The following is a 25,673-nucleotide window of genomic DNA, read 5'->3' as shown; positions in this document are numbered from 1 at the left end:
ATGGATGGTGCGGTGGCGGCACCGCGGGAGGTTCGATTGACCGGGCCTGGCGGGTCCCGGGAGTCCTGGCGGCTGTTAACGCGCGCTTTGGGAAGAGGAAGATTGAGGGGGAGTGCTTGGGATTGAGCAGCCTTGCCGCTCTTTCCAGCCTCGCCTGGGATTACCCTCCCAAGGCCGGGTCTTCTACTTGTCCTGCCTGGACCCCTGCTCGGCCTCCCTCAGTCCGGCATCCGCACTCCTCCGGACTCGCCCTCCCCAGGCCTCGAATTTTCACCGCTGTAGCCACTCTCCTGGCCTGTGATTCCCCTTTCCACCCCGCAGCTACCCTCTGCCTTCACGTCCACCTGGGAACATTATCTCGACTCCACTCTGCTCAGTCTGGCAGTCTACCTTGCCTCTTTGCCCCATCCCAGACCTCTACTCATTTCTGCTTGGGTATTTCCTTTTTGGCCTTCTCTTCCGCCTCGGCTGCCTCGGCTAACTGGAGACCGACACTTTCACAGATTGGGCCCAAACCTCAGCCCCTGGCTGTAATCCCTCCATCCATGCTCCCTCTTTAATTAGCCCATGCTCTCAGTAATGTAGCAGCCCGCTCTTTACCAGGCTGGTTCCGCGTTCTCAGCTGTTGGGTGCCTTTGACCTTTGGCTGATGGGTACTTGACATTTTATGTTCCTGGGCCCAGAATGGTAAATATGGGCCTAGGGGAGGCTGTGGCTAGCCCTATGGCGGTGTCTAATGGGCTCACTTAACGTCCTCTCCTTACAGAGGAGGAGCTTAGCTCCCAGTCAGCTGGCCAAGAGAAAACCGGAAGGCGGACCCTGTGATGAGAAAGACTGGCGGCCTGAAGCAGTGGTGAGTCCTCTGCCCTCAAGGGGATAGGGAAGGTGGGGGTGCAGGCTGTTGAGGCAGAAAGGAACCCTAGACCTGGTTTCTGGGGTTACATGGAGTGAACCCCGTCACCTCCAGAAGCCTCTTTCAGTAAACTTCAGTGAGTGCTTGCTATGTGTCAGGCATTGAACCACATAAATAAAATCTTTGTTCTCAAGGTGCTCATTAGAAGCTAATATGCCTCAATCTTCCTGGTTAGGAAGGGGCATTCCAAAGCAAAGAGCTGATTGGGTTGGGCTTTTGGCTCCCTTGGGGAAAAAAAAGGGGGGTTCCCCAACAGCAACTAGCAGCCCGCTCTTTTGCTCATTGTCACCTGCCCAATGTCACAGAACAGTAGAGTGTACTGGGCCTACCTTAGAGTCTGAGCTCCCTTGGGCCTAGATTGGAGGGGTAATGCCCCTCCAGTCCCTGCAAATACTCAAGGGCACTATGTTCGACTTTGGACTGGGCTCTGCCTTGGAGGCTTTCTGGGGCTGGCTGTGGGCAGGACCTGTGTAACCAAAATCAGTAGGAAGATGTAGTTTGTACTTCAGAGAGCAATCCAAGAAGCAGTGTTTGGCCACAGGAACTTTGGAGGAAGAGATTAGCTAAGGAACTTCTCAAAGGCATTTTTGGGCGGGGTTAGTGAGTGAGTAAAAGCCTGTAGAGAGAGCGGAAGTGGCCTGGTGTTTCTGTTTCAGGTATGCCTTAGCTTCAAATACCTTGGCAACCTGGTGCAAGTAGGTTCTTGCCTGATGGCTCAGTGGGGCTTACTCTAGTTGTACTGCTGGTGTGCAGGCGGCTCCTCTACCTGTGAGGGAGACACATTGGCTGCCCCTTGCCACTTACCTGGGTCTCAGACTTGAACTTGGGGCAGTACTTGGTGCTGTCTGCTACTGGTTGCTTCAGAAAATGCTTTCAGTGCTGGTGTTCTCACTGCTGTGGTGTGGCTGGTTGAGAGTGGTCTCAGAGGCCTGGGAGTTGGGAGCAGCTGAACTCTTGCCCTCCATTGGTAAACTCAGGGAGGGAAGCAAAGGGTCACTCAGTATTCCTTAGGGCTTTTAGAGTGAAGATTTGCGGGCAGCATGACTCTGTGCTACTGATGGACTTGCCCTTCACAGGCCCACTTCATTTACCTCTTCTAGTGCCCTTCAGATTAGGCAAGTTCTTTAACCTCATTAAGCTCCAGTTTTCTCACTTGTTAAATCAGGATATAAACGTGTATTTTAGGATTACTGTGAAGATGATACACGATAATATTGTACATGTGAAGAGTTTAGCACAGTGCCTGGCACTTAAGCATTTTAAATGTTAGTTGCCATTGTGGTGAACTCTATATCTTCCAGACTTCACCTTCCCCAATTCTCTCTCCTAGACTCCTAAGAAACGGAAATCCAACAGTGAGACCCAGAGCCAGGAGTGTCTTCTGTCTCCTTTTCGGAAACCTTTGACTCACCTAACGAATCGACCACCGTGTCTGGACAGCAGTCAACATGTAAGCCCTAACTGCAACCTGCCAACGTCTGTGTGTACCCTGTTTTGTCTAGGGAGGCTCCCTCGGTCCTCACACAGTAGCCAGCAGATGCTTTAGTGGGGGCTTTGGGCCTGCCCACAGCTTCTGGGGCCTGGAAAAGGCCTGACCTCTTTCCTTAGAGATTGTGTGCCTGACTTGGAATTCCCCTTGTTTGTATTTACTTGGGCACCAGATCTCAGGTGGCTCAGATTGCTGAGGACAAGAGGGTGCAGGAGAGTGAAGGCTATGGCAGGGTGTTGGAACCTGTCAGAGAACTGTCTCTGACTCTGCTTATGGCTTCTAAGAAGTACCAGAGTCCTACAGCTTTCACGTGTATCCTCTAGTAAAATCAAAGGTAATCATCAAGTGGCAGGTTCTGTGCATTATTTCATGTAACTCTCATTTTTTAAGATGAGGAAGCTGAGTCTCAGAGAAGTTAAGTAATTTGCTCAAAGTTACAGAGTTGTCAGATCTGCCTAGCTCCATCCAAAGCTTTTTCCTCCAAACTTTCTGAGGGACAGAGTGACACTGATCTCCAAAAACCCTTGGATTGTGATAAGAGTGATAAAAGTGTCTTCTGTTATTCCTAACAAACCCCTTTCAGCCACACCTGAATTTGCTAATGAGATGACTTTGTAAAGCACTTAACTTTGGGGCTGGTTGCCAGGGGAACCAAACCACCAATGGCCAATGTTTAATCCGTCCTACTCTTTACAAACCCAAAAGGTATGGGAGGGTTTGGAGAACTCCCTGCTTGTTGACTTGGTGAGCTGGAAGTTGGGAAGGGGCACACCCGAAACTCCCCTGGGACAGAAGTTTCTGTGCTCACCACCCTTCCAGACCTCCCTCTGTGTCTCTTCATCTGGCTATTCATTCATATCTTTTAATATCCTTTGTGATAAATCAGTAATCTAGTAAGTAAACTATCTGAGTTCTGTGAGCCACCTAGCGAATTAATCGAACCCAAGGAGCTGGTTGTGGGAACATTTGATTTATAGCTTGTGGTCAGAAGCACAGGTAACCACCTGGACTTGAGATTTGCATCTGAAGCAGTGGGGAAGGCAGTCACGTGGGACTGAACCCTTTTAGGATCTGATGCTTTCTCCTGGAAGATAGTGTTGGAATTAAGTTGTAGGGCACCTACACGGAGGCGAAGATTTGCTTCATGTATGGAAAACCGACACATCTGGTGTCAGAAGAAGTGTAGTATTGAGAGTAGAGGAGACACAGGATCGTGTTTTTCCTTTACAGGGACATTTTGAAGGAAAAATGGGAGTATGTTGATGGGAATGTGTAGTGGAGGTTAGTTATTTGTGCATTCAGCAAACACTTAAAAACATTTTTACATAGTATTTGATGAATACAAAAACATATATGTATAATGTATATAAAATATAAAACAAACACCTGTGAACCCACCATCCGGGACTAGAACATCATCAAATTCATAATCCCTTTTCTCATTCCCAGAGGTAGCCACTATCCTGAATTATATTCATCATACCTTGCTTTTTGTGATAGTTTTACCATATATATATAATTCACTAAGTAATACATTGTTTAATCGTTTTCTTGAGCTTTAAAAAGTGGTGTGTAGTCCTCCGGGACTGTTTTCATTCCGGATTCATTTTGTTGTCCTATAGAACTATATGACATAAGTGCGGATGTAGTGGGTGTATGCAAACAGGGGGCCTAACAGTCTGGAGGCTGGTGGAGACCCGAATCTGAGGGACATGCTGATTAGGTTGAGTTCTGAAGGATGCGAGGAGTTTGCCAGGTGAAGAGAACAGGAAGTTTTCTAGCTAGAGGGAACAGCCTGTTTGAAAGCTGTGGAGGAAGGGTCCCCAAAGGCAAAAATGCTTCAGGACCACAAAAGTCAGTGCAGCTCTGGAGATGAAGACTTTAGCCTTAGACACAATCAATTTTAAGTCCTGTAGGATGTCTGGGTTTGCAGATGTGGGTGTGGTACCTAGGAGGGAGTTATGGACTGGAAATAGATTTGGGGTGATTGGCATAGAGTTTGTTTGACACCTACAAAGTGTATTGGAGTGTCCATGTGAATGTACAGTTAGAAGAGCTTAGGGCTGAGCCCTGAGGAACACTGACTTTTAAAGGGATTGGGCAGAGGAAGAAGAGTGCACTAGGGCACTGAGCATGAGGTCCCAGAAAGGCAAAATACTGGGAGAGTGGTGTCATGGAAGTCAAAAGCAGAGAATCTTTGAGAGGAAGGAGTGGCCAGCTTTGTCTGGTAAGATAGGGTAGAAACATATCCCTTGGAGTTAAGGTCTTGTAGGCCATTGGTGACCTTGGCCAGAATCACTTCAGAAGAGTGGAAGGGGCAGAAGATAGGAGGAGTGAGAGATAAGGAAGGGGAGACAGACTACTCTTTCTAGAAGTTTGAAGGGGAGGAGATAAGAAGTCAAAGGACATTTTGTTTTTGAGATAGGAGAGAGTTAAGCATGTTTTTTTTTTTTTTTTAACAACTTTATTGGGGTTAAGCATGTTTTAAATGCTGGTGAGAAAGAGCTAGTAGAGAGGGAGAAGTTGAGACAACAGGAGAGATCAGGCAGACCTGATAGAGTGACTCTCTGTGGAAGAGGGAAGCTTTGACCTTGGCGGGGAGGAGGGATGTTCTTCTCCCTCTTCTATCATCAGAAGGAAAGGGTGGTATGGGTTTTCAGTAACTAAATAAAGTGAGAGCATGCTTTCTCCTCTGCCTCTGTCAGAGTCTAGTGAGTACTACCAGACCAGATTCTTGGAGGCTGGCCATTGCAAGTCTTGCAGGCTCTGCCCTCAGATGTTTTTGGCCATGGGTCCTCACCTTCTTCCACAGTAGTTGCACAAGCCTGCACTTCTACCTGCAGAACTTGTGGCTCCTGGGTTTTACTGAAAGTCTTTTTAAATTTGGAGCATAAATTCTTGGCTACTTAGAGCTTCAATACTAGCCTCTTATATTGACAGTCTTGAAAATAATAGTTTCAGAATTAAAAGCAGAATTGACGCCAAGTTAGGAAAGAAATTAGAGTCCATTTCCTTCCTTTTCCTCTCCTTTGACTTAAAGGTAGCTTTTTGTTAGCATGTTCTATATATGAGTTTCTCATCATTGCTATGGTAATTAAACATAGTCAAAAGATTTTATTCAGCTGCAAAGAAATACGCAAATAAAGAATTTGGGCCTTTCTCCAACCCTGGGCTTGTCGTGTTATTTAGTGTGGTGATGAAGTTCAGTTCTCCATGTTCCTTTTCTATCTTCCAGTAGGTTGCCAAATATATTCATTACATTTTTCCTATTTAAACTACATTGAGTTTCTAGAATTTAAATAATCTGTATAGAAGTGAGTCAGAATTAAAAAGGTAAGAATTTCAGGGCAAGACAGGCTTGCTTTTTTCCCTATTAAAATACCTTATTGCTAAAAGGGAGTATTTTTCATTACTTCTTTTTGCACTAATGTATTCCACGAAGACTACCTTTAGGGTTTCTGCTCTTGTTCTCACCTTGCTCTCTTGGGTTCTAGCTCTTATTTTGTTGAGGTTTACAGTCTATCGTAATTCCCCGAGGGCTCAGGTGCATATAGATCAGAACTTTGATGGGAGTTTTCAGTTAGCTCAGGAGCTGGCACTGTGGACTCCCCTGCCTCCTCCTGCCCCAGCCCCGTAACCCAGTGCTGATTCCAGGCCGAAGTGATGGCACAGAGACTTCCTGTCACCCTTGTCCCTTGCTTTTTCTTGGTGATTGGCTTCCCCTCTCTCTCATGTCCTCTTTCTCATGTTTTTCCCTCTCTTGTGCCTTCCCATGGCAGGAAGCTGCTGACTCTGGGCTGATCCACATGGCTATACTCAAACAGGTTGGATTAGGAAGCCATATTGCCCAGTAGTTACAAGTAAGGGCCTGGAATCAGGAAAGTCCTGCAAATGTCATGGCTGTGTGACTTGGGAAACCACTCAGCCTCAATTTGCTCATCTGTAAAATGGGGATGCCAGTAATATATGGACCTCATAGGACTGTTAATGAGGATTAAATGGTAACATGAATGCGAGGGCTTAGCACCGCATCTGGCATACATTGTTAATCATCATTATTGTTGTCACTTTTGCTGTTGTTGTCAACATTATTTTACTAGTACTACTGCTCCTTTTACTCCTGCTACCACTACTCTTTGAAGGGCTGTTTAGTTCCCAAGGAGGCTGATGTGAGAGTTGATATGGGAATTGGATGCAGTAGGCAGAACTAATATGACAAAAAAGGAAATGTGCGCTATGCTTGGAAAGATGTAACCCTGAAGGACAGTGGTTGAATCCAGACATTGGAGTTCTGTTAGTACTGGGATCGGGTGAGTTTGTGGTGCTTTCTTCTTAAGGCGCTGCAGCCTAGGGAATAGTTAGGTGTCCTTACTTGGCATGGTCTTTCATGAGCTAAAGGCTCTGAGCCTTGTGGTTGACCAAGGCTAGGTATTTGCTTTGGCACTCTCTTGTCCCTGGGGATTTGTGGAACCTTATGCAAAGCCTCAAAGGTAAAAGCCATTGTACAAAACCTAATCTAATATGGAGCACATCTCCTTCTGTTCTAGATGCATCTGAATGAAACATAATCAAAATACAATGCTCTGAATGTATTACGATGCTTAAACAGGCATTTTAGACTGCATTTGTAAAAATATTATCCCATAACATCTCCAATCAGTCCTGAATCCCTGTTTCTTCTCTTTTTTAGGAAACATTTATTCGAAGCATTTTGTCAAAGCCTTTCAAAATCCCCATTCCAAATTATCAAGGTAAAAATGAAGACTTTTCTATTTCTTAAATTAGTCACGTGTGAATATGCCTGAATAGATTAAAACCTCTGCTTTTGTAAGTACAGCTTACCTTGGAATTAAAGATGCCAGTCCAGTGGTGACTATGTATGGGGTGACCTTCCCAGGGCCTGCGTAAAGTCTGTGTTTGACAGCTTCGGCAAAGGCTACCAAGACTAACTGCCCCTCATCTTCTTGGTGGGGATATGTCAGTGTTCAGGAAGCTCCTGGTGGGCCAGGGTGGCTGATGGACCCAGGCTATATTCAGTCCAAGTGAGTTCAGTAGCATTTCCTTTATGAGGCTGACTCTGTCAGAGGCCTAGGTTCTATAGGGTTCCCCCCTGCCTTATGTAGGGCATAGAAGTGTGCTAAAACTGGGGACTGAGAGGGAGGAGGCGAACTCTCAAGACCTCTCAGTCTTGAAAGGCCCCTTTAGGGTTTCAGACCTTTCCAGAATTGATTTGATCTAAGATGAACGAGACCTGGCCCCCCAGAAGTTTGTAGTTGAATGGGAGAAGTCATATGGAGAAAACTCTGATCTGAGGCAGACTGGGGTATTGGTCAGGCATAGGTGCCCAAACTGCTTTTGGAGAGGTTTTTGGGAGAGGGGGTCATATGGAAGCTTAGGAAAGTTTATGTGAAGGATAGGCATTTGAGCTGGGCCTGCTGGAGCTCCTCAACTTAGAGGCTTAGGTGACAAATTGTTGGTTTCTAGGTCCTCTGGGCTTTCGAGCATTGGGCCTCAAAAGAGCTGGGGTCCGCCGGGCCCTCCATGACCCTCTGGAAGAAGGTGCCTTGGTTCTGTACGAGCCTCCCTTGCTGAGCGCCCACGACCAGCTGAAGCTTGACAAGTATGTGCACTGGTATTTCTTGAGCAGTTCTGGTCCTATAAGTGCACAAACCTGGAGGGCAGAGAGCATTTTGGTGTGATTTCACCTTGGGACCTGCATATGTTTTCAGAGTGCTGTCATGACTACTGTACCATCCAGAGTGAGTAGGTGGGGAAGGAGAGTGCCTGGGGAAGAACACGTGGACATGTCCATTTGGTGGGGTTTCCTCATCCATTCCTACTGGGCTCACTCAGGGGCACAGGGAAGGTTAAGGTGATGACATAGGGAACCCATCTCCATCTCCTAACTTTCTCACCCTGGAGAGGAATTTGCTATGGTTTGGTTGCACCAGGCCAAGGAGGTCCTCTGTTAGGCAGCTGCCTCTGAATCAACAGGACACAACTTTCTGAGGGTGTGGCCTTGCCCGTGGCTGAGCTCCGTGTTTTCTTTGTTGTGTTTTCTCAGGGAAAAACTCCCTGTCCATGTGGTCGTTGATCCTATTCTCAGTAAGGTCTTGAGGCCTCATCAGAGAGAGGTAAATGGGGGGTGGGGGGGTGAGTTTGGGCTAGGGTAGGGGCTGCACCTGAGGGGCTGTCATCCCTGGGGCAGCTGCAGTGTGGATGCCAAAGTGGGCTGAGTGCTGTTATTCCCCAGGGAGTGAAGTTCCTGTGGGAGTGTGTCACCAGTCGGCGCATCCCTGGTAGCCATGGCTGCATCATGGCTGATGAGATGGGCCTGGGCAAGACGCTGCAATGCATCACATTGATGTGGACGCTTTTGCGCCAGAGTCCAGAGTGCAAGCCAGAAATTGACAAGGCAGTGGTGGTGTCGCCCTCCAGCCTAGTGAAGAACTGGTACAATGAAGTTGGGAAATGGCTTGGAGGGAGGATCCAACCTCTAGCCATCGACGGAGGCTCTAAGGACGAGATAGACCAAAAGCTGGGTAGGAGCCTTAACAAACATGGCCGCACTCCTCCATACAACCTGCTCCTGTCTTAAGTGTATCCTCACTGATGGCCAGGGTTGAGGGCAGGGAGGAGGGGTGACAGAAAGTAGAATTCCTGTGGAAAGAGTTGAAATAGTTATTTCCAGGCTAAATTAAAGAATCATCAGACTGGCTTTTTCTTTATGATATTCTCAGATTTGTTCCCTTACACCTTTTTTGTTGTAGAAGGATTTATGAACCAGCGTGGAGCCAGAGTGCCTTCTCCCATCCTCATCATTTCCTATGAGACTTTCCGCCTTCATGTCGGAGTCCTCCGGAGAGGGAGTGTTGGACTGGTCATATGTGATGAGGTACTTGACGCTCAGCTGTCTGGGTGGTAGGAGAAAGTCTGTCAATGTCTTCTCACTGAGAACTGCCATCCAAGGACTGTGCCAGTTACTGGGGGATGCAGAGGACAGAACATACTGCCTTGGAGGAGGCAAATGGGAGGGAGAGCCCATGGTACCAATTTGCCGAAAGAGGGGTTAAGCAGAGCTTGGAATGCCAAGGAGAGTGAGGTGCTGTGGGCTGATTGGTTTTGTTGCCTCTAGACAGTTTTCCTAGACCAAAGGACTTTGAAGGGTGGGAGGGATTTGGATGGGTGGAGAGACATGGTACAGTGTTTAGGGGAATAGGTTCTAGGGTCAGAGAGATCTTTGTTCAAATCCTGGCTCTGCCACTTATCAGAGTAAGTGGTAAGTTACTTAACCACCCAAGCCTCTTTTTCTGTGTCAATAAAATGGGTGATAATATCTGCCTTATGGGATTATTGTGAGCATTAAATGAAGGAAAGCTTTTATCACAGTGCCTGGTATGTCATAAGACCTTGGTACATGTCAGCTCTGGGTGTTTTTTTGTTTTTTGTTGTTGCTGTTTGTTTGTTTTTTTAATAATTCACCTTTAAAAATAATTATTTTAAATTCTGTTTTATTTTTTGGGTGTGCCACATGGCACATGGGATCTAGTTCCCTGACCAGGGATCGAACCCATGCCCACTGTAGTGGAAGCGCAGAGTCTTAACCACTGGACCGCCAGGGAAGTCTCTTATCTGTCTGTCTATCTATCTATCTCATGCAGGGCCTTTTATTTATTTATTTATGTCATTCATTCATTCATTCATTTATTGGCTGCGTAGGATCTTCGTTGCTGTGCGTGGGCTTTCTCTAGGTGTGGTGAGTGGGGGCTACTCTTTGTTGCTGTGTGCAGGCTTCTACTTGCGGTGGCTTCTCTTGTTGAGCACAGGCTCTAGGCGTGCGGGCTTCAGTAGTTGCAGCACATGGGCTCAGTAGTTGTGGCTCGCGGGCTCTAGAGCACAGGCTCAGTAGTTGTGGCTCATGGGCTTAGTTGCTCCGTGGCACGTGGGATCTTCCCGGATCAGGGCTCGAACCTGTGTCCCCTGCATCGGCAGGCAGATTCTTAACCACTGTGCCACCAGGGAAGTCCCTTAATTTTTTTTTTTATGTACGTATGTACTTATTTATTTAATTTATTTATTCTTTTTGGCTGTGTCGGGTCTTGGTTGCAGCACGCAGAATCTTCATTGAGGCATGTGGGATCTTTCGTTGTGGCGTGTGGGCTTCTCTCTAATTGTGGCCTGCAGGTTTTCTCTCCTCTAGTTGTGGCATGAAGGTTCCAGAGTGCGTGGGCTATGTAGTTTGCGGCACGCAGGCTCTCTAGTTGAGGTGCGTGAGCTCAGTAGTAGTGGTGTGCGGGCCTATCTGCCCTGCGGCTTTTGGGAACCTAGTTGCCCGACCAAGAATCCAACGCGCGTCCCCTGCATTGGAAGGCGAATTCTTTACCACTGGACCACCAAGGCAGTCCCCTCAGCTTTGGTTTTTATTCTAGGCTGAGAGGACTCATGAACAGAAGCACGGAGATAGGAAAGTCCAGTGTGGATAGTCCATACACCTTGTGAGTCTGTGTTGACTCTCTGGGACTAAGGAAAATACGTCAGTTGTTACTCTCTGGCCTTTTCCAGCACTGTACATGAAGGGTGGTAGGGATGCAACTACTTGGAAAGGAGTGAGGGTGGCTGGGAGCTTCCCAGTATAAAGAATTTCCCACGTCTTTAGGGGACTTGGCTACCCTGAGCCTGCTGCCATTGTTTACATCTTGGGGAAAGTAAGGTCACTTTGCACACCCCTGGGGCTTTAGTGGAGAGGTGGCTGAAAGACTTGGCCCCATCTGTCAACTGATTGGCAGGCTTGACTGTGCTCTGGGGACTATATAGATTACCCTGTATCTGAGGGTTTGGGGAGAGGACAGAGAAGAAAAACTTACTTTGGGGTACCATGCTTGCTAGTAGTGAGCTGTTTCCCAGTTGAGCTTTTGTCCTTATGAAGAGTCTGGCATGTCTTCCAACTTCCAGTACCCTGATGGGCCATTCCTTGGTAGGAGTAAGAGATTTAGCAGATTGAGATGGGGTATGCACGTGGCCACTGTCCAGGACCCTGGCATTTGCTTCATCACCATGGAGGGGGACGGTGCCAGGAGCCTGGTCTAGAGACCAGGGCATTGGGGAAGGGAAGGGAAGGCAGGCTGTTGAGCCCTTGAGGACTGGGCGGCATCTAGATTTTCTTCTGCTCTATAGTGTTTCGTTTCTTCCTCATTCTCTCCGGTTTTCTGAGCTGACTGGCATGAGGGACCAGGCTGCCTCTTGCCACACTGCAGGGTCCTGGCCCTCCCTTCTGCTCTTCTACCTTTTATTTATTTATGTTTTTTTTCTTTTTTTTCTACCTTTTATTTGTCAGCAGTGTGTTAATTGTCAGAGACCCGAGGAAGCCAAAGTCCTGAAAGATAGTCAGCCTACTCTAGAAGTTTGTCCTGTTTGGATCTGGGAAAGAGAAGGTTCTGCCCCAGCTTTCATGTTCCCAGCTTCCTCCCAGCTGATGCTTTTCTCTGGAACACAGAAATAATAACATAATAATAGCATAATAACTGTACAGAATCTTGATCCACATTGTAATCTGAGTTAGACAGGGCAAGTCAGAACACTTGGGATCAGCGTTGGCTTTGCCACTTGTAAGCATGACAGCAGATGAGACTGCTCTGAGACTATAGAGTAGATAGCACATGGTCTACCTGAAAGGGACATGATACAGATCAAGAAAGAGGATATAGGGAAGCATTTTGTAAGGTGTATGAACAGGGGAGGGATTGACGTCATCATCATCGTCATCATCTCAGTTTTGGAGATGAGGAGACTGAAGCTCAGAGAAGTGCTGGGACTTGAATCCAGGTCTGAGATTTTAAGTCCTGGCTCTTTCTTCTCTCTTAATGCCTTGGTTGTAACCAAAGCTTGGTGTAGGGAGAAGCTTGGCTTGGTTATGGAAGGACTCGTCCCTGTATGCCTTATCTGGACCCATGTATGTTCCTTTACAAGTGCTAGAACACAAAGCAAGTCAGATGCTGGGAAATGCAGTAAAAACAAGAATCTACTCATGGGGCTCATGTTTCAGAGAGACAAGTGGTGGTATTTAATCTTGGTGTCATTTTTTGCTTTTAAAAGGATAAGCTGAGAATTCTGCCAGAACAGAAGTTTAGCAGCAGCTTATAAATAAGAACTCTGACAACTTTTCATCTGGCCAAACATTTGATTTGCTGAGATGCCAGCATTTGGGTTTTAAATCTGTGGCCGATGGTGGCAGGAGCCGGGTCTGGAGCCAGGAAGGTCCCATGGGAGCTGGGGTTGGCTTTCCCTTTCACAGAGACCCACAGGGGTAGTGCATCAGTTCAGTTCATTAACTGAGTTATTAAGTACCTGTTTTGTGTCAGGCCCTGGGGATCTCATGATTGCCAGCCATCAGGGAGCTTCAGTTTAGAGGGATCCAATTGTTTAGAGGGATCCAATGCATGCCCATTTCCCCAGGGCCTTTTGGGTAATTTCTTCACAAGTTTCAGGTCTTATTTCCCTCTTCAGCTCAGAAGTATCAGCCTCTTGTTTCAGGGCTATTGCTTGGATCCTCCAGTCACTTTTAAGTTTCTTTGTTTAGGATGCCTTTAAAATTTTTTTTTAAAACAGATATAATTGACATACAATGTTTTCATTTTAGGTATACAACATCCAGTCATTTTTTTTTTTAATTAAAATTCTATGGGTGTCTGTCTAATTCTTCAATAGCAATGTTGCTTATTCATTCATTCTTCAGCAAGCATTCACTGAGCAGTGTTCTGTGTGGGGCTCTGTCCCGTGCACTGTTACAAAGGCAAATCTGACATGGTCTCTGCCTTTAAAAGTTCCTGCCTTGGTGAGGAGGTAAAGTATAATCGAATGTGATTAGTGTATATAGCAGTAGATGAGAGGCAGAGTAGTATAGTGCCCGGACTTCAGAATCTCACACACCTGAGTTCAAATCTCAGTTCTGCTACTTGATACCATCATGATTTTGAATAACTGTGCACCTCTCTGAACCTCATTTTCTCTAAAAGGGTATTGTAATTTCCTCTCATCTGATTGTTATCTGGATTATAGAAGAGAATATAGGTAAAGTGCTTAGTATAGTGCCTGGCACATTAAAAGGATTCAGTGCACAGCTGTTATGTACAGACTGCCATAAGAGCCAGAGGTGAGAGACCCCAACAGCCTGGGGTCATTGAGGAAGGCTTTGCATAGGAGGTGACATTTGAGGAATTTGCCTGTGGAAGAGAATTGTGGGCAGAGGAATGGCATGGGCAAAGAGACCTAAGGAAATCCAGCATTAGGAGTGGTGAGTTATAGTTTCCTGGACTGTGACAAGCTGTGGAGAGTGTCACAGAAGTCAGCTGGGTCCTTTTTGAGAAGTACTAAGCTAACGAGCTTGGGCTTGATCCCACAGATGGGAGAGTCAGTGGAGGGTCTGTGTTTCATTGCACTGTGAAAGGCTGGCTTATTTATTCATTCTTTCACTGGTGGTTGTGTTTTGCGTGCCCTGCCCAGTGTGGGGCTGAAAGGGACTGGGGGTAGAAAAGGCACAGGCCTTGCCCGTGTGATTCTTTGGGAGAGAGGAAAGTTGATAGGGTCCTTTACCATTTTGTTGAAAAAGGCTTAAAAGAGAAGTAACAGGTGTGTATTGGGGTGGGTGATATAGGGATAGGGGAAGAGATGCAAAGAGAGGCAGAGAGAGGCTCTTTCTTTAGATATCTGAGCTGGCTGGATTCTGTGGAAAGAGGAGAGGAGGAGCCTGGACCAAGTCCCCTTAGCACTGATAGCTTGGAGACTAATACAGAAGGCATCTGGCTCAGGAGGTTATAGGATGGTTGGGCTAGTGCAGGGGGAGGATTCCCTGAAAGCACGGGTCTCTAACATGTCTGAATGATCTCTGAAGAGGATAGGCAGGCTGCTATGGCTCTGGAGGTTGAGGCAGGGAAGAGGAGGGGAAGAAATAGAGAATCCATGCTTTATGGATATAGCATTGGTCTAGAAGCTGAAGGTCTGTCTCTTGAGCCTGGCATTTCTCCCCAAGAGAGTGGGTAAACTCTCGCTTTTGCTGCCCGCTGCCCAGTTCCCAAGGCCTCAGGACCTGTAATGCTCATGATTCCTCTTTGCTTGTCTATACAAGATTTTGTTACTATTAGGGAGGCCACATTGTGCCCATGCCTAAGTGAGAATTAATTTCCTTTCAGGGACACAGGCTCAAGAACTCTGAGAATCAGACTTACCAGGCCCTGGACAGCTTGAACACCAGCCGACGGGTCCTCATCTCCGGGACTCCCATCCAGAATGATCTCCTTGAGTATTTCAGCTTGGTACATTTTGTTAATTCGGGAATCCTGGGTAAGTATCTTGGCCTTGTCTGCTATACTGGAGAGGAGCCTTGCCTTAGCCTTGGGATTGTAACGCTAGCTGAGGAGAGAGAGGAGAGACCACTAGTTATATGTGGGTCACTAGGCACTCTTCTAGGAAGACTTCTCATGTCAAGGAGTAGCAAAGCCATTGGGAGACCTTGGCTCTGCTGAGCTACTCATCAAGGCCCACTCTGGTCTTTTTTTTCACTGCAGAGGTCGCAGGGGCTACGCAGGGCATTGCCTCTATGAGCTGGGGATGGAACTACTATCCCCAGGCATTTTTGCTCATCACATCCTAGCTGCCTCACAAGAGCTTTCGCCTCAGAGCAGACTCTGTATTGGGCAGTTTTGTTTTTAACCATTTTTTAGTGTGCAACTTAGTGTCATTAAGTACGTTCACACTGTTGTGCAACCATCACCACCAACCATCTCCAGAACTTTTTTCATCTTGCAGAAGTGAAACTCTACCCATTAAGCAGCAGCTCCCCATTTCCCACTCCCCCCAGCCCCTGGCAACCATAGCTTGGGCAGTTCTTGCACATAGATATCTGTGGAAGGGTTTATTAGTGCCCAGTTTTGAACTTTAAAGAATCATATAGCATATTTTCCTTTGCATCTGGATTCTTTTGTTCGATATTATGTGTATGAGATTCACCCATGTTGTTGCCTATAGCAGTAGTTTTTCACTTTAGTATACTATTCCATTTCATGAATATACCAGAATTTATTAGTTCTACTGTTGATAGACAATTGAATTGTTTCCAGTTTTTTATTATTTTGAATAATGATCCTGTGAACATTCTTCTACATTTTTTTTTTTTTTTTGCGGTACGCGGGCCTCTCACTGTTGTGGCCTCTCCCGTTGCGGAGCACAGGCTCCGGACGCGCAGGCTCAGCGGCCATGGCTCACGGGCCCAGCCGCTCCGCGGCATGTGGGATCTTCCCAGACTGGGGCATGAACCCGCGTCCCCTGCATCGGCAGGCAGACTCTCAACCACTGTGCCACCAGGGAAGCCCTTGTACGTTTTTTTTTACCTGAGCATAGTATGCGTTCCTCTGTCGTAAGAGTGGAATTGCTGGGTCATATGTTATGCGTGTGTTTAACCCTAGTAGATACTCCAGTTTTCCAGAGTGATTGTACTGGCAGTATATGAAAATTCCAGTATCTCTACATCAGGGGCCAGCAAATTTTTTCTTAAAAGGGTAGATAGCCAAAAAAAAAAAGGCTAGATAGTTATTTTAGGCTCGTAGGCCATACTGTCTCTGTCACAGCTACTCAGCTCTGCTATTGCAGTAGGAAAGCAGCCATAAAATGTAAATGAATGAGCATGGATGTGTTCTAATAAAACTATTTATAGAAACAGGTGGCTGGCCCATGGCTATAGTATGCTGGCCTCTGTTTTATAGCATCACCAATATTTATCTTTAGAACACATTTTAAAAAAAATTTAGTCATTCTGGGTGGGTGTTTAGTGATATTTCATTGCATTTATTTAATGTTGAATAAAACTCAAACACCTTTGGGCCTTCCCTGGTGGTCCAGTGTTTAAGACTCTGCGCTCCCAGTGAGTGCAGGGGACCTGGGTTCGATCCCTGGTCAGGGAACTAGATCCCACACGTGTGCAGCAGCAAAGAGTCCACGTGCCGCAACTAAAGATCCTACACGTGGCAACGAAGATCCTGCATGCCACAGCTAAGATCCGGCGCAGCCAAATAAATAAATAATATTTAAAAAAAAAAAAGATTGTTTAAAAAAAAAGTTGAACACCTTTTAATATGTTCATTGGCCATTTGGAGATCCTCTTTTGTGAGGTACCTGACCTTTTAAATTCCTGGCCAAAACAAAACCCTATACTCATTAAACAGTTGCTCCCTATCCTCACTTACCACCAACCCCTATCAACTACCAGTCTGCTTTCTGTCTCTGTGGACTTGCCTATTGTGAATATTTTCTATAAATGGAATCATATAATATGGGACCTTTTGTGTTTGGCTTCTTATACTTAGCATAATGCTTTGAAGGTTCATCCATATTGTAGCAAGTATCAGTACAGATCTTCCTCAACTTATGATGGGGTTCTATGCCACTAAACCCATTGTAAGTTGAAAATATTTTAAGTCAAAAATGCATTTAAGGGACTTCCCTGGTGTTCCAGTGGTTAAGACTCCGTGCTTCTACTGCAGGGGTGCAGGTTTGATCCTTTGTCGGGGAACTAAGATCCTGCATGCCATGTGGCAGGGCATCCCAACCAAAAAAAAAAAATCATAAAATATAAAGTGGTATGCGGCATATAAAATAATTGTACACCTTGAAGGAAAAAAAGCATTTAATGTCAAACATCATAACTTAGCCTAGCCTAACTGAAATGTGCTCAGAACACTTAAATTAGCCTACAGTGGGTAAAAGCATTTCACACAAATCCTATTTTATAATAAAGTGCTGAATATCTCATGTAATTTATTGAATACTGTACTGTAAGTGAAAAACAGAATAATTTTATGGGCATAGAATGGTTATAAGTATATCGGTTGTTAACCCTCATGATCACGTGGCTGACTGGGAGCTGTGGCTCACTGTTGCTGCCCAATATCAAGAGAGAGTATGGTATTTCATATTGCTAGCCTGGGAAAAGATGAAAATTAAAAATTTGAAGTATAGTTTCTACTGAATGCATATTGCTTCCACACAATCATAAAGTCGAAAATTCATAAGTCAAACCATCATAATAAGTTGAGGACTGTTTTTTGTTTGTTTTTTTTGTTGTTGTTTTGGCCACGCTGCATGGCATGCGGGATTTTAGTTCCCCAACCTGTGCCCTCTGCAGTGGAAGCGTGGAGTCTTAACCACTGGACCACCAGGGAAGTCCCAGTTGAGGACTGTCTTGTACTTCATTGTACATGCTACTTCATCTCTTATAAGCAGTATATAGGTGGGCTATTAAAAAAAAAATGTCCAGTTTGACAATTGGATTATTTGGTCCATTTACATTTAATGTAATTAGTTATATATTTGGGTTTTGATCTACTTGCTATCTTATTATTTGGCCTTTCAAGTCCTTGCTGCTTTGGTAGCTCTCTGATCCATTCAAACAGAAATTGCCTATAATTTGTTCAGCTTTGTTGTTCTCAGTAAAAGGTTGGTCTGTGACAAAGTAGTCTGCTGTTACTAGCAGTGGGAAAGTCATTACTTTTCTATATTCCTTAATGCCTTTTCTCCTGTGCTTAGGAACTGCCCAGGAGTTCAAGAAGCATTTTGAATTGCCAATTTTGAAGGGTCGAGATGCAGCTGCCAGTGAGGAAGATAGGCATCTAGGAGAGGAGCGACTGCGGGAGCTCATCAGCATTGTGAATAGGTAATGGGGTGTGGGCTAGACAGTAGTACCTCCCTTTGGGTCCCCCCCACATTAGGTCATCAGAATTGCCTCCTTAGCCATCCAAAGCCAATCCTTTGTGGCCTTGGCCTTGAGGTCTGGGATTCTCCTGAGAGAGTGGGATTGTGCCCTGACAGTAGTCACTGAATAAATGAAGGGGTCTTGCAGGCTGATTCCCTGCTTTCTCCCTGACCTTGGGCCCTGTGGTCTGGTTTGGTGCCGCTTAGCGTCCTGCTGAGGAAGCTTTTTTCTGTTGCTAGACCTCCTGAGCAAAATACCCCTTGGAGCATTGTTATTACTTCAGAAGTTTCCTCTCAGTCTCACCCCTAAAGCACCAGGCGTCCCTTCCCACGTCCCATAGCTTTCTGTGACACGTAGTAGATCTGAAGGATGGGTATGGCTCCCAGGCTGACAAGGCTCTCTCCAGGGGGGCCACATAGCTCAAGGGGCAGGTACATTCTGGAGTCCTCTGTTGTAGTTATGTGTACTTGATGATTTGCTTCCTGAAGAGTCTTGCTTTTGCCAACAGGCACCTCCCTCTCAGGTTAAGATGGCAGGAAGGAGAGTCAGTGTGCTCTTAGGAGCTGCTGCTTAGGTGCTTGATCCTGTCCTTCCTGGTCTGCCAGGTAGTATGGGCATACTTTCATTGAACCTTGGGCCGTGTGGCAGCAGGCATTTGAGCAAATGCAAGCAGAAACTCCCATTAGGGCTCAGTGGTTTACAGCTTAGTTCCCCTGTCAGAGGACCAGGCTTAGTAGACCTCTGCCTTCTCTTGAAAGGCAGCTGACCTTTTGAAGGCAAAGAGAGAGTTGTCCGTCTGAGCTAGACTGTTTGAAAGGGTCTCTGTTCCCGTGACTGAGACCCTGGTATAGATATCTTAGCCATAGGGCTGATGGGTTTCTGACATTTGATACTACAAAAGAAAATCAGTCTTGGTCCTTTGGGTGGTAGCTTTTATTCCGGTATTAGCGTGGCAGTTTTATCAGCCCCTTGTCTTTTTATCTTGTTCTCCCAGGTGCCTGATACGGAGGACATCTGATATCCTTTCTAAATATCTGCCTGTGAAGATCGAGCAGGTGGTTTGTTGTAGGTACTAAACTCAACTGAGGGGTGTGGAGTGAGTGGGTAAAAGCTCAGTCCCTGAGGTATGGCTGGGCTCTCAGTGTGTCCTTAGAGGGCAGAAGTGTGGTCCAGCATTTCCTGCTGACCCAGCTCCTTTTTTTTTTCTTTTTCAGGCTGACACCCCTTCAGACTGAATTATACAAGAGGTTTTTGAGACAGGCCAAGCCAGCAGAAGAGTTGTGTGAGGGCAAGATGAGTGTGTCTTCCCTTTCTTCCATCACTTCACTAAAGAAACTATGTAATCGTGAGTTGGATCCGTGCGCCGGGGTCCTCTGTGAGAGTGAGCAAGGAAGGTAGTTGAACCACCTTCACTAAAACTTGTCCATAGTCCTCATAGAGGCCACATGTAATTCTGTGCCTCCACAAGGCATGAGCTCATGTATTGTGTACTCTAAACCAGACCTTTTGCTTTGGAAAATTTAGCTTATCCTTTGCCTGACCCATGCTTGATGCTTGGAATATATAGGACTGTGCGTGAGTGTGTGCACACACACACATGCATATAAAATATTGGACAGGGGGAAAAATAACAAACTTTTCCCTGTCTGGTATAGCTCGCCTCTTGTTGGGAGAACACAGAACACACTAGTGAGCAAAATTGTCCACTCATGATCCCAGGTGGCACTGACTGCACACTGGGATTTGGAAACAAGCAAATCTGGTGCTGAGGAAGGTCTGGGTAGGCTTCTAGAGGGCGTTCTAATGAGCATTGAAGTGGAAACTTCTGAAAGCAATGTAGCTGGCATTTTGGAGTTTTTTTCAGATCCAGCTCTAATCTATGACAAGTGTGTGGAGGAAGAGGATGGCTTTGAAGGTACCTTGGACATATTTCCCCCTGGGTATAGCTCCAAGGCTCTAGAGCCTCAGCTGTCAGGTGAGTCCTTTCCTACCAGTCTTTGGGCTCCTCTGGGAAGAGGGGTGGGAGGTTGTCTCTTTGTGCTAGATCTATTCTGTCTCACGGCAGGATATCAAGAGTAAGAATCCTGGGCCATTGGGATGGCCCATTGGGTGCTGATGGTTGTTGATCTCCCCAGGTAAGATGCTGGTCCTTGATTACATTCTGGCGGTGACCAGAAGTCGCAGCAGTGACAAAGTAGTGCTGGTGTCCAATTACACTCAGACATTGGACCTCTTTGAGAAACTCTGCCGGGCCCGAAGGTAGGGAAGAGCTGTCAAAGGGGTACCTCTCCTACTGTACCCCTAGGAAAAGTAGGTGTTCTGATTGGTGGATATGGACCAAGATGTGGATGCAGGAGGGACTTTCCAGAAGATGTCTGTTCCCTTATTGCTGCAATGGCCATAACTCCATCTCCAAGCAGAATAGTCCTTTGTCCTTCACATACTCCACAGGACAGTCCTAGCCCTTAGCTCCCTGCTACTCCCTTTGGGAGTTTAGGGTTTCAGGCTGTATATGAACAGCCTTCAAGCATGGTTAGTTCAGTCTCCTCAGTAGCTCTGGCTCCAAGGGGGCTCTGCTTCCTTCATGATTTGATCTTTGGATTCCCCTTCAGGTACTTATATGTTCGCCTGGATGGCACAATGTCCATTAAGAAGCGAGCCAAGGTTGTGGAGCGCTTCAACAATCCGTCCGTAAGTGCACAGCTCCTGTCCCCACACCACTAATGCAATAACATCAGAACTAAGGGTTGACAGAGAATCTACAAAGGGGCTCGGCTTTAGGTCTCTCTTGACTTTTTTTTTTCTGGTGGGTGTGGCAGGGTTAGGCTGATTGGTTGGTGATGACTGTACTGGGAACTGACCTTGTGGGCTGGTAAACTGGCTGGTAGGTAGGCAAACTGGTGGTCCTCACAATTGGTCTGCACATGAGAGAACAGTTGGCTGGGCTGAGCAAGATTCTTAGTTTGGGCTGTAAGTGGTTCTTTTTCTCCTTCTTCTCTTTCCAGAGTCCTGACTTTGTCTTCATGCTGAGCAGCAAAGCTGGGGGCTGTGGCCTCAATCTCATTGGGGCTAACCGACTGGTCATGTTTGACCCTGACTGGAACCCAGCCAATGATGAACAAGCCATGGCCCGGGTCTGGCGTGATGGTCAAAAGAAGACCTGCTATATCTATCGCCTGCTCTCTGTAAGGATGGTGATAATGGTCAGCGTAGGTGTGGGTCGTGGAATAAGACTTTCAGGACCACCTTGGGTTGTTTCTTATTGCCTCTCTTTGGCCCCTCTGCCCGTAACAGTGGCCAGGCTATGGGCTTAGCCTGGAGCTCTTTATTCTTCTTTTCTCTCCCTCTCTCACCACCCTGTTCCTCAGATCCTTCTTACTATGCCCTCTGGATGCCTGTGCAGTAGTTAACAAACTCCCCTGTGGCCTCATCCTTTTCACAGGACACTTGATTTCTCTTACACCTGATTTCGTCCGTGCCGCTTGCCTTGTAGTCTTTTCACACCCAGTGTCCCACGGGGCTAAGAAGTGGTATTGGCATTCTCCAAGTTCTCAGTGATCAGTCAGACCATCCATCCTATAGTACCTCTTCTGAAGCTCATGTTGTCTTGACTACCCTCTTTTCCTTGCTACAGTCATCTACCTTCTGCTGTTCACCTAATTCATCAATAACTTTGGATACCAGTTCAGTCTTCATTTCTTCCCCAAATCCAGCTATCATCCTGGCTGACTTCAAGGACCATGCAATTTTCCAGCACTCTGGCCTTCACGTTTCCTTGACTTCATCTCTAATGACCTCTTTAACTCCCCCTCATTTTTTTTTTTAACTTTATTTTTTATTTATTTATTTTTGGCTGCCTTGGGTCTTTGTTGCTGCGTGCGGGCTTTCTCTAGTTGTGGTGAGCGGGGCCTACTCTTCATTGTGTTGAGCGGGCTTATTGCAGTGGCTTCTCTTGTTGCGGAGCACAAGCTCTAGGCGCGTGGGCTTCAGTAGTTGTGGCACGCGGGCTCAGTAGTGGCTCCCGGGCTCTAGAGCGCAGGCTCAGTAATTGTGGCGCACGGGCTTAGTTGCTCTGCAGCATGTGGGATCTTCCCGGACCAAGGCTCGAACCTGTGTCCCCTGCATTGGCAGGCAGATTCCCAACCACTGCACCACCAGGGAAGTCCCTTTTAAAAAAATAAAAAATAAAATAATTTATTTTTGGCTGCATTGGGTCTTCGTTGTTGGGTCTTCATTGCTGCTTGCGGGCTTTCTGTAGTTGCTGTGAGTGGGGCCTGCTCTTTGTTGTGGTGCACAGGCTTATTGCGGTGGCTTCTCTTGTTTCAGAGCTTAGCTCTAGGCATGCGGACTCAGTAGTTGTGGCTCGTGAGCTCTAGAGCGCAGGCTCAGTAGCTGTGGAGCACGGGCTTAGTTGGTTCGTGGCATGTGGGATCTTCCCGGACCAGGGCTCAAACCCATGTCCCCTGCATTGGCAGGCGGATTCTTAACCACTGTGCCACCAGGGAAGTCCTCCCCCTCATTTTTTTACTCTCATTATTCCAAAGGCCACAGTATGGAACTTGTAACAGTACCCAAACTACACAGTACCCAGAACTTTAATTAATACCTATCATTCTACTCTCATTTCCTGTCCTTCCAGCTTTCTCATACCTCCTATATCTGTTTCAACCTCATGTCCCTAGTTACCCCCACCCCAGCTCCTCCCAGTCTGGCTTCCCTTTCTATTCAGCCTGATCCTCACCGTGCATCCTTTCAGCCACTCTTCTCCTAATACCTACTCCATGTGGATCCTTATAGCTGTTCTCAGCTTCAGCTTCTGCGCCAGATACAGCTTGCGTTTACAGATTGGCGCTACCACAGATTAATTGTCCATTTTGAGCGGGGCCATATCTCATTTCCTTCACCAGCTACTTCAAGCCTTCACCATTTTCCTCAAGCTTCCTACCTGGCCCTGTCTTTCCTTCTTTCTGGAGAGACTTTGTCTTCTACTTCACAGAGAAAATGTAGGCTACCAAGCTTAAATTCTCTTGCCTAACTTCCTCTCTCTGTCAGTCTTTACACCTGCTCTTCCCTTCCATTCTCAAAGGAAAATCATTTCCTTCCTCTCTGTTCGAGGCTTATCATTCCAGCTCTGCTCTAGACCCTTTTCCTATCCTTTCCTTTCTTAGTTGATCAGTTTATCCTTTATTTCCCTGAAGTCTGTAAACATTGTCAAGTAGCTCTCACCTTAAAAACAAGTTTCTCAACCCTCTGTCCTATTGCAGTGACTACCTTGGGTTACTTTTCATTCACTGTCAGATTTTTCCAGAGCCTACAGATTTACTTCATCTCATCTCCTATTCACTTATCTCACCAGTTATGCCACTGAACCTGCTTTCGATGTATTGGCTTCCTAATTGCTAAAACAAGAGACTCTTGATTTTTCTTCTTTGTATATCTGACACTGTTGGCTACAAATCTTAAAATTCTTTTCTCTTTGGAAACTCCACTCTGGTTTTCCTACCGCTGTGATTATATGCACTCATTATATTGACAAGTCTCTAATTAACTTTTTAGCCCAGATCTCTTACCTGAGTTCTAGACCCATATTTCCATCACCTACTGTATATTTCTACTTAAATGTCTTACGAGTATCCCCTTCTGAATTTTGTCATTTAATGGCTCTGTTATCCACCCAACCCAAATCTGGATATCATCCTACTGGACCATTCTGTTTCCTAACCAGATTCTAATTATACCATTGATTTTACCTTCTCAAAATTTCCTTAATCTAACCTTCCTCTCCATTCCATACTAAAATCATAGTCATCTGACTCCCTAATTCTTTACCTTTGGTCTTATCATAACGCATTCTTCACAACTACTTCTGGAATGAGCTTTCCAAAAATTCTAACTTTGCTTTTCACTTCCAAGACAAGGCCAAGCTCTTTAGCCTGGCATCCAAGTTTCTCCAGTATGGGGCTTTCTTAGTCCCAGCTCTTACATACTGTACTCCTACCATCCTCTAGACAGGCCAGACTCCTCACAGTCCTCTAATAGGCCAGGCTTATGGGTTTTGTTCTTACACGTGGAATGCCTTCTCTCTTTCCTTGTAAACCATCTATTCATTTTTCAAGATTCAGCTCAAGGATAATCCTTACTTTCAAGATTTTCAACATTATTCCATTCCACCATCCCTCTTGTGGGTCCCTGGGTATCCTATACAGATTTCTATCATTGTACCAATTATATGTCTCTCTCTCCCGCAGTAGTCTATGAGTTTAAGAATAAGGATCATATTGGATTCTTCTTTGTATCCTGGCATTAGCACAGGGCCTGGCATAGGATACTCAAAGGACATTTACTTGAGTGAGTGAGATTTGGACTTGGTGTGGAGATCTGCTGCTGCAGACAAACCTCAGCCCACCCTGAAGAAATTTAGCGAGGCCCTGGAATCCTCCATTGGCACAGAAAATATCCTGGGTGGGCAGACATGCACAAGTCATATTCCCAAAAGATAGACTGGGAAAATGGGCTTAGATCAGGGGTCCCCAACCCTTGGGCTGGGGACTAGAACTGGTCCACGGCCTGTTAGGAACTGGGCCGCACAGCAGGAGGTGAGCAGCAAGTGAGCAAAGCTTCATGTGGAGCTCCCCATTGCTCGTGTTAACCACCTGAGCCATTCCCCACCCCCCCATCCACCCGTCACCAGTCTGTATGAAAATTGTCTTCCATGAAACCACCAGTCCCTAGTGCCAAAAAGGTTGCGGACCGCTGGCTTAGATGAACAGAGTTATTGCTGCAAGACTCTTCTCATTCATCTCCCCTTCTCTTGGGTGGCTATAGTTTCAACCCCTGGGTTTTCCTGCCCCCTATGTTTGGAGGTGACTTAGCCCTGGCTTCCACCCCTACCCCCCACCCCCAGGCAGGAACCATTGAGGAGAAGATCTTTCAGCGTCAGAGCCACAAGAAGGCACTGAGCAGCTGTGTGGTGGACGAGGAGCAGGATGTGGAGCGGCACTTCTCTCTAGGCGAGTTGAAGGAGCTGTTTACCCTGGATGAGGCTAGCCCCAGTGACACACATGACAGGTGGGTGAAGTGCCCTGCTGGCCATTACCTCTGAACACCCTACACAGCATGGAGATGGGATCTACAGTAACCACAGCTCTGTCCTCTGCCCGCAGGTTGCGCTGCCACCGCTGTGTCAACAACCACCAGGTCTGGCCACCCCCTGATGGTTCTGACTGCACCTCAGACCTGGCTCAGTGGAACCATAGCACTGATAAGCGGGGGCTCAAGGATGAGGTACTCCAGGCTGCCTGGGATGCTGCTTCCACTGCCATCACCTTCGTCTTCCACCAGCATTCCCATGAGGAGCAGCAGGGCCTCCACTGATAACCAGCTGGTCTGGTGTGTAGCTGTTAAGAGGAAGAAGTTGGGGAAAGGGGGCTCCCTGCCCCATAGGGCACTGTTGAATTTTGTTCTCTGAGAGAAAAATCATCAAGAAGGGCTGCATGATGTTTGCCCAAAATTTATTTTATAAGAAAAACTTT

The 25,673-nt window shown here is 46.5% G+C and overlaps 1 protein-coding gene across 1 annotated transcript; it reads left to right on the top strand.

Annotated features, from left to right (window-relative positions):
* Positions 1-25,561, top strand: RAD54L (RAD54 like; the record flags this gene model as incomplete). Its single annotated transcript, XM_082653931.1, has 18 exons — positions 1-30; positions 767-853; positions 2,244-2,363; positions 7,093-7,153; positions 7,887-8,022; positions 8,467-8,536; positions 8,656-8,944; positions 9,173-9,297; positions 14,588-14,738; positions 17,976-18,102; positions 19,136-19,210; positions 19,356-19,486; positions 20,006-20,116; positions 20,277-20,400; positions 20,754-20,832; positions 21,147-21,326; positions 25,046-25,209; positions 25,305-25,561. 18 exons carry the CDS (start codon positions 1-3, stop codon positions 25,513-25,515), a joined length of 2,271 nt encoding a protein of 756 aa, XP_082510057.1. The 3' UTR covers positions 25,516-25,561.
* Positions 25,562-25,673: the final 112 nt, after the last annotated feature.

This window comes from Grampus griseus (genome assembly GCF_964374135.1).
Source record: "Grampus griseus genome assembly, chromosome: 1".
In the NCBI taxonomy this organism is placed as follows: Eukaryota; Metazoa; Chordata; class Mammalia; order Artiodactyla; family Delphinidae; genus Grampus; species Grampus griseus.
Note: the sequence above shows the minus strand (reverse complement) of the source record. Positions and strands in the feature narration are given on the sequence as shown.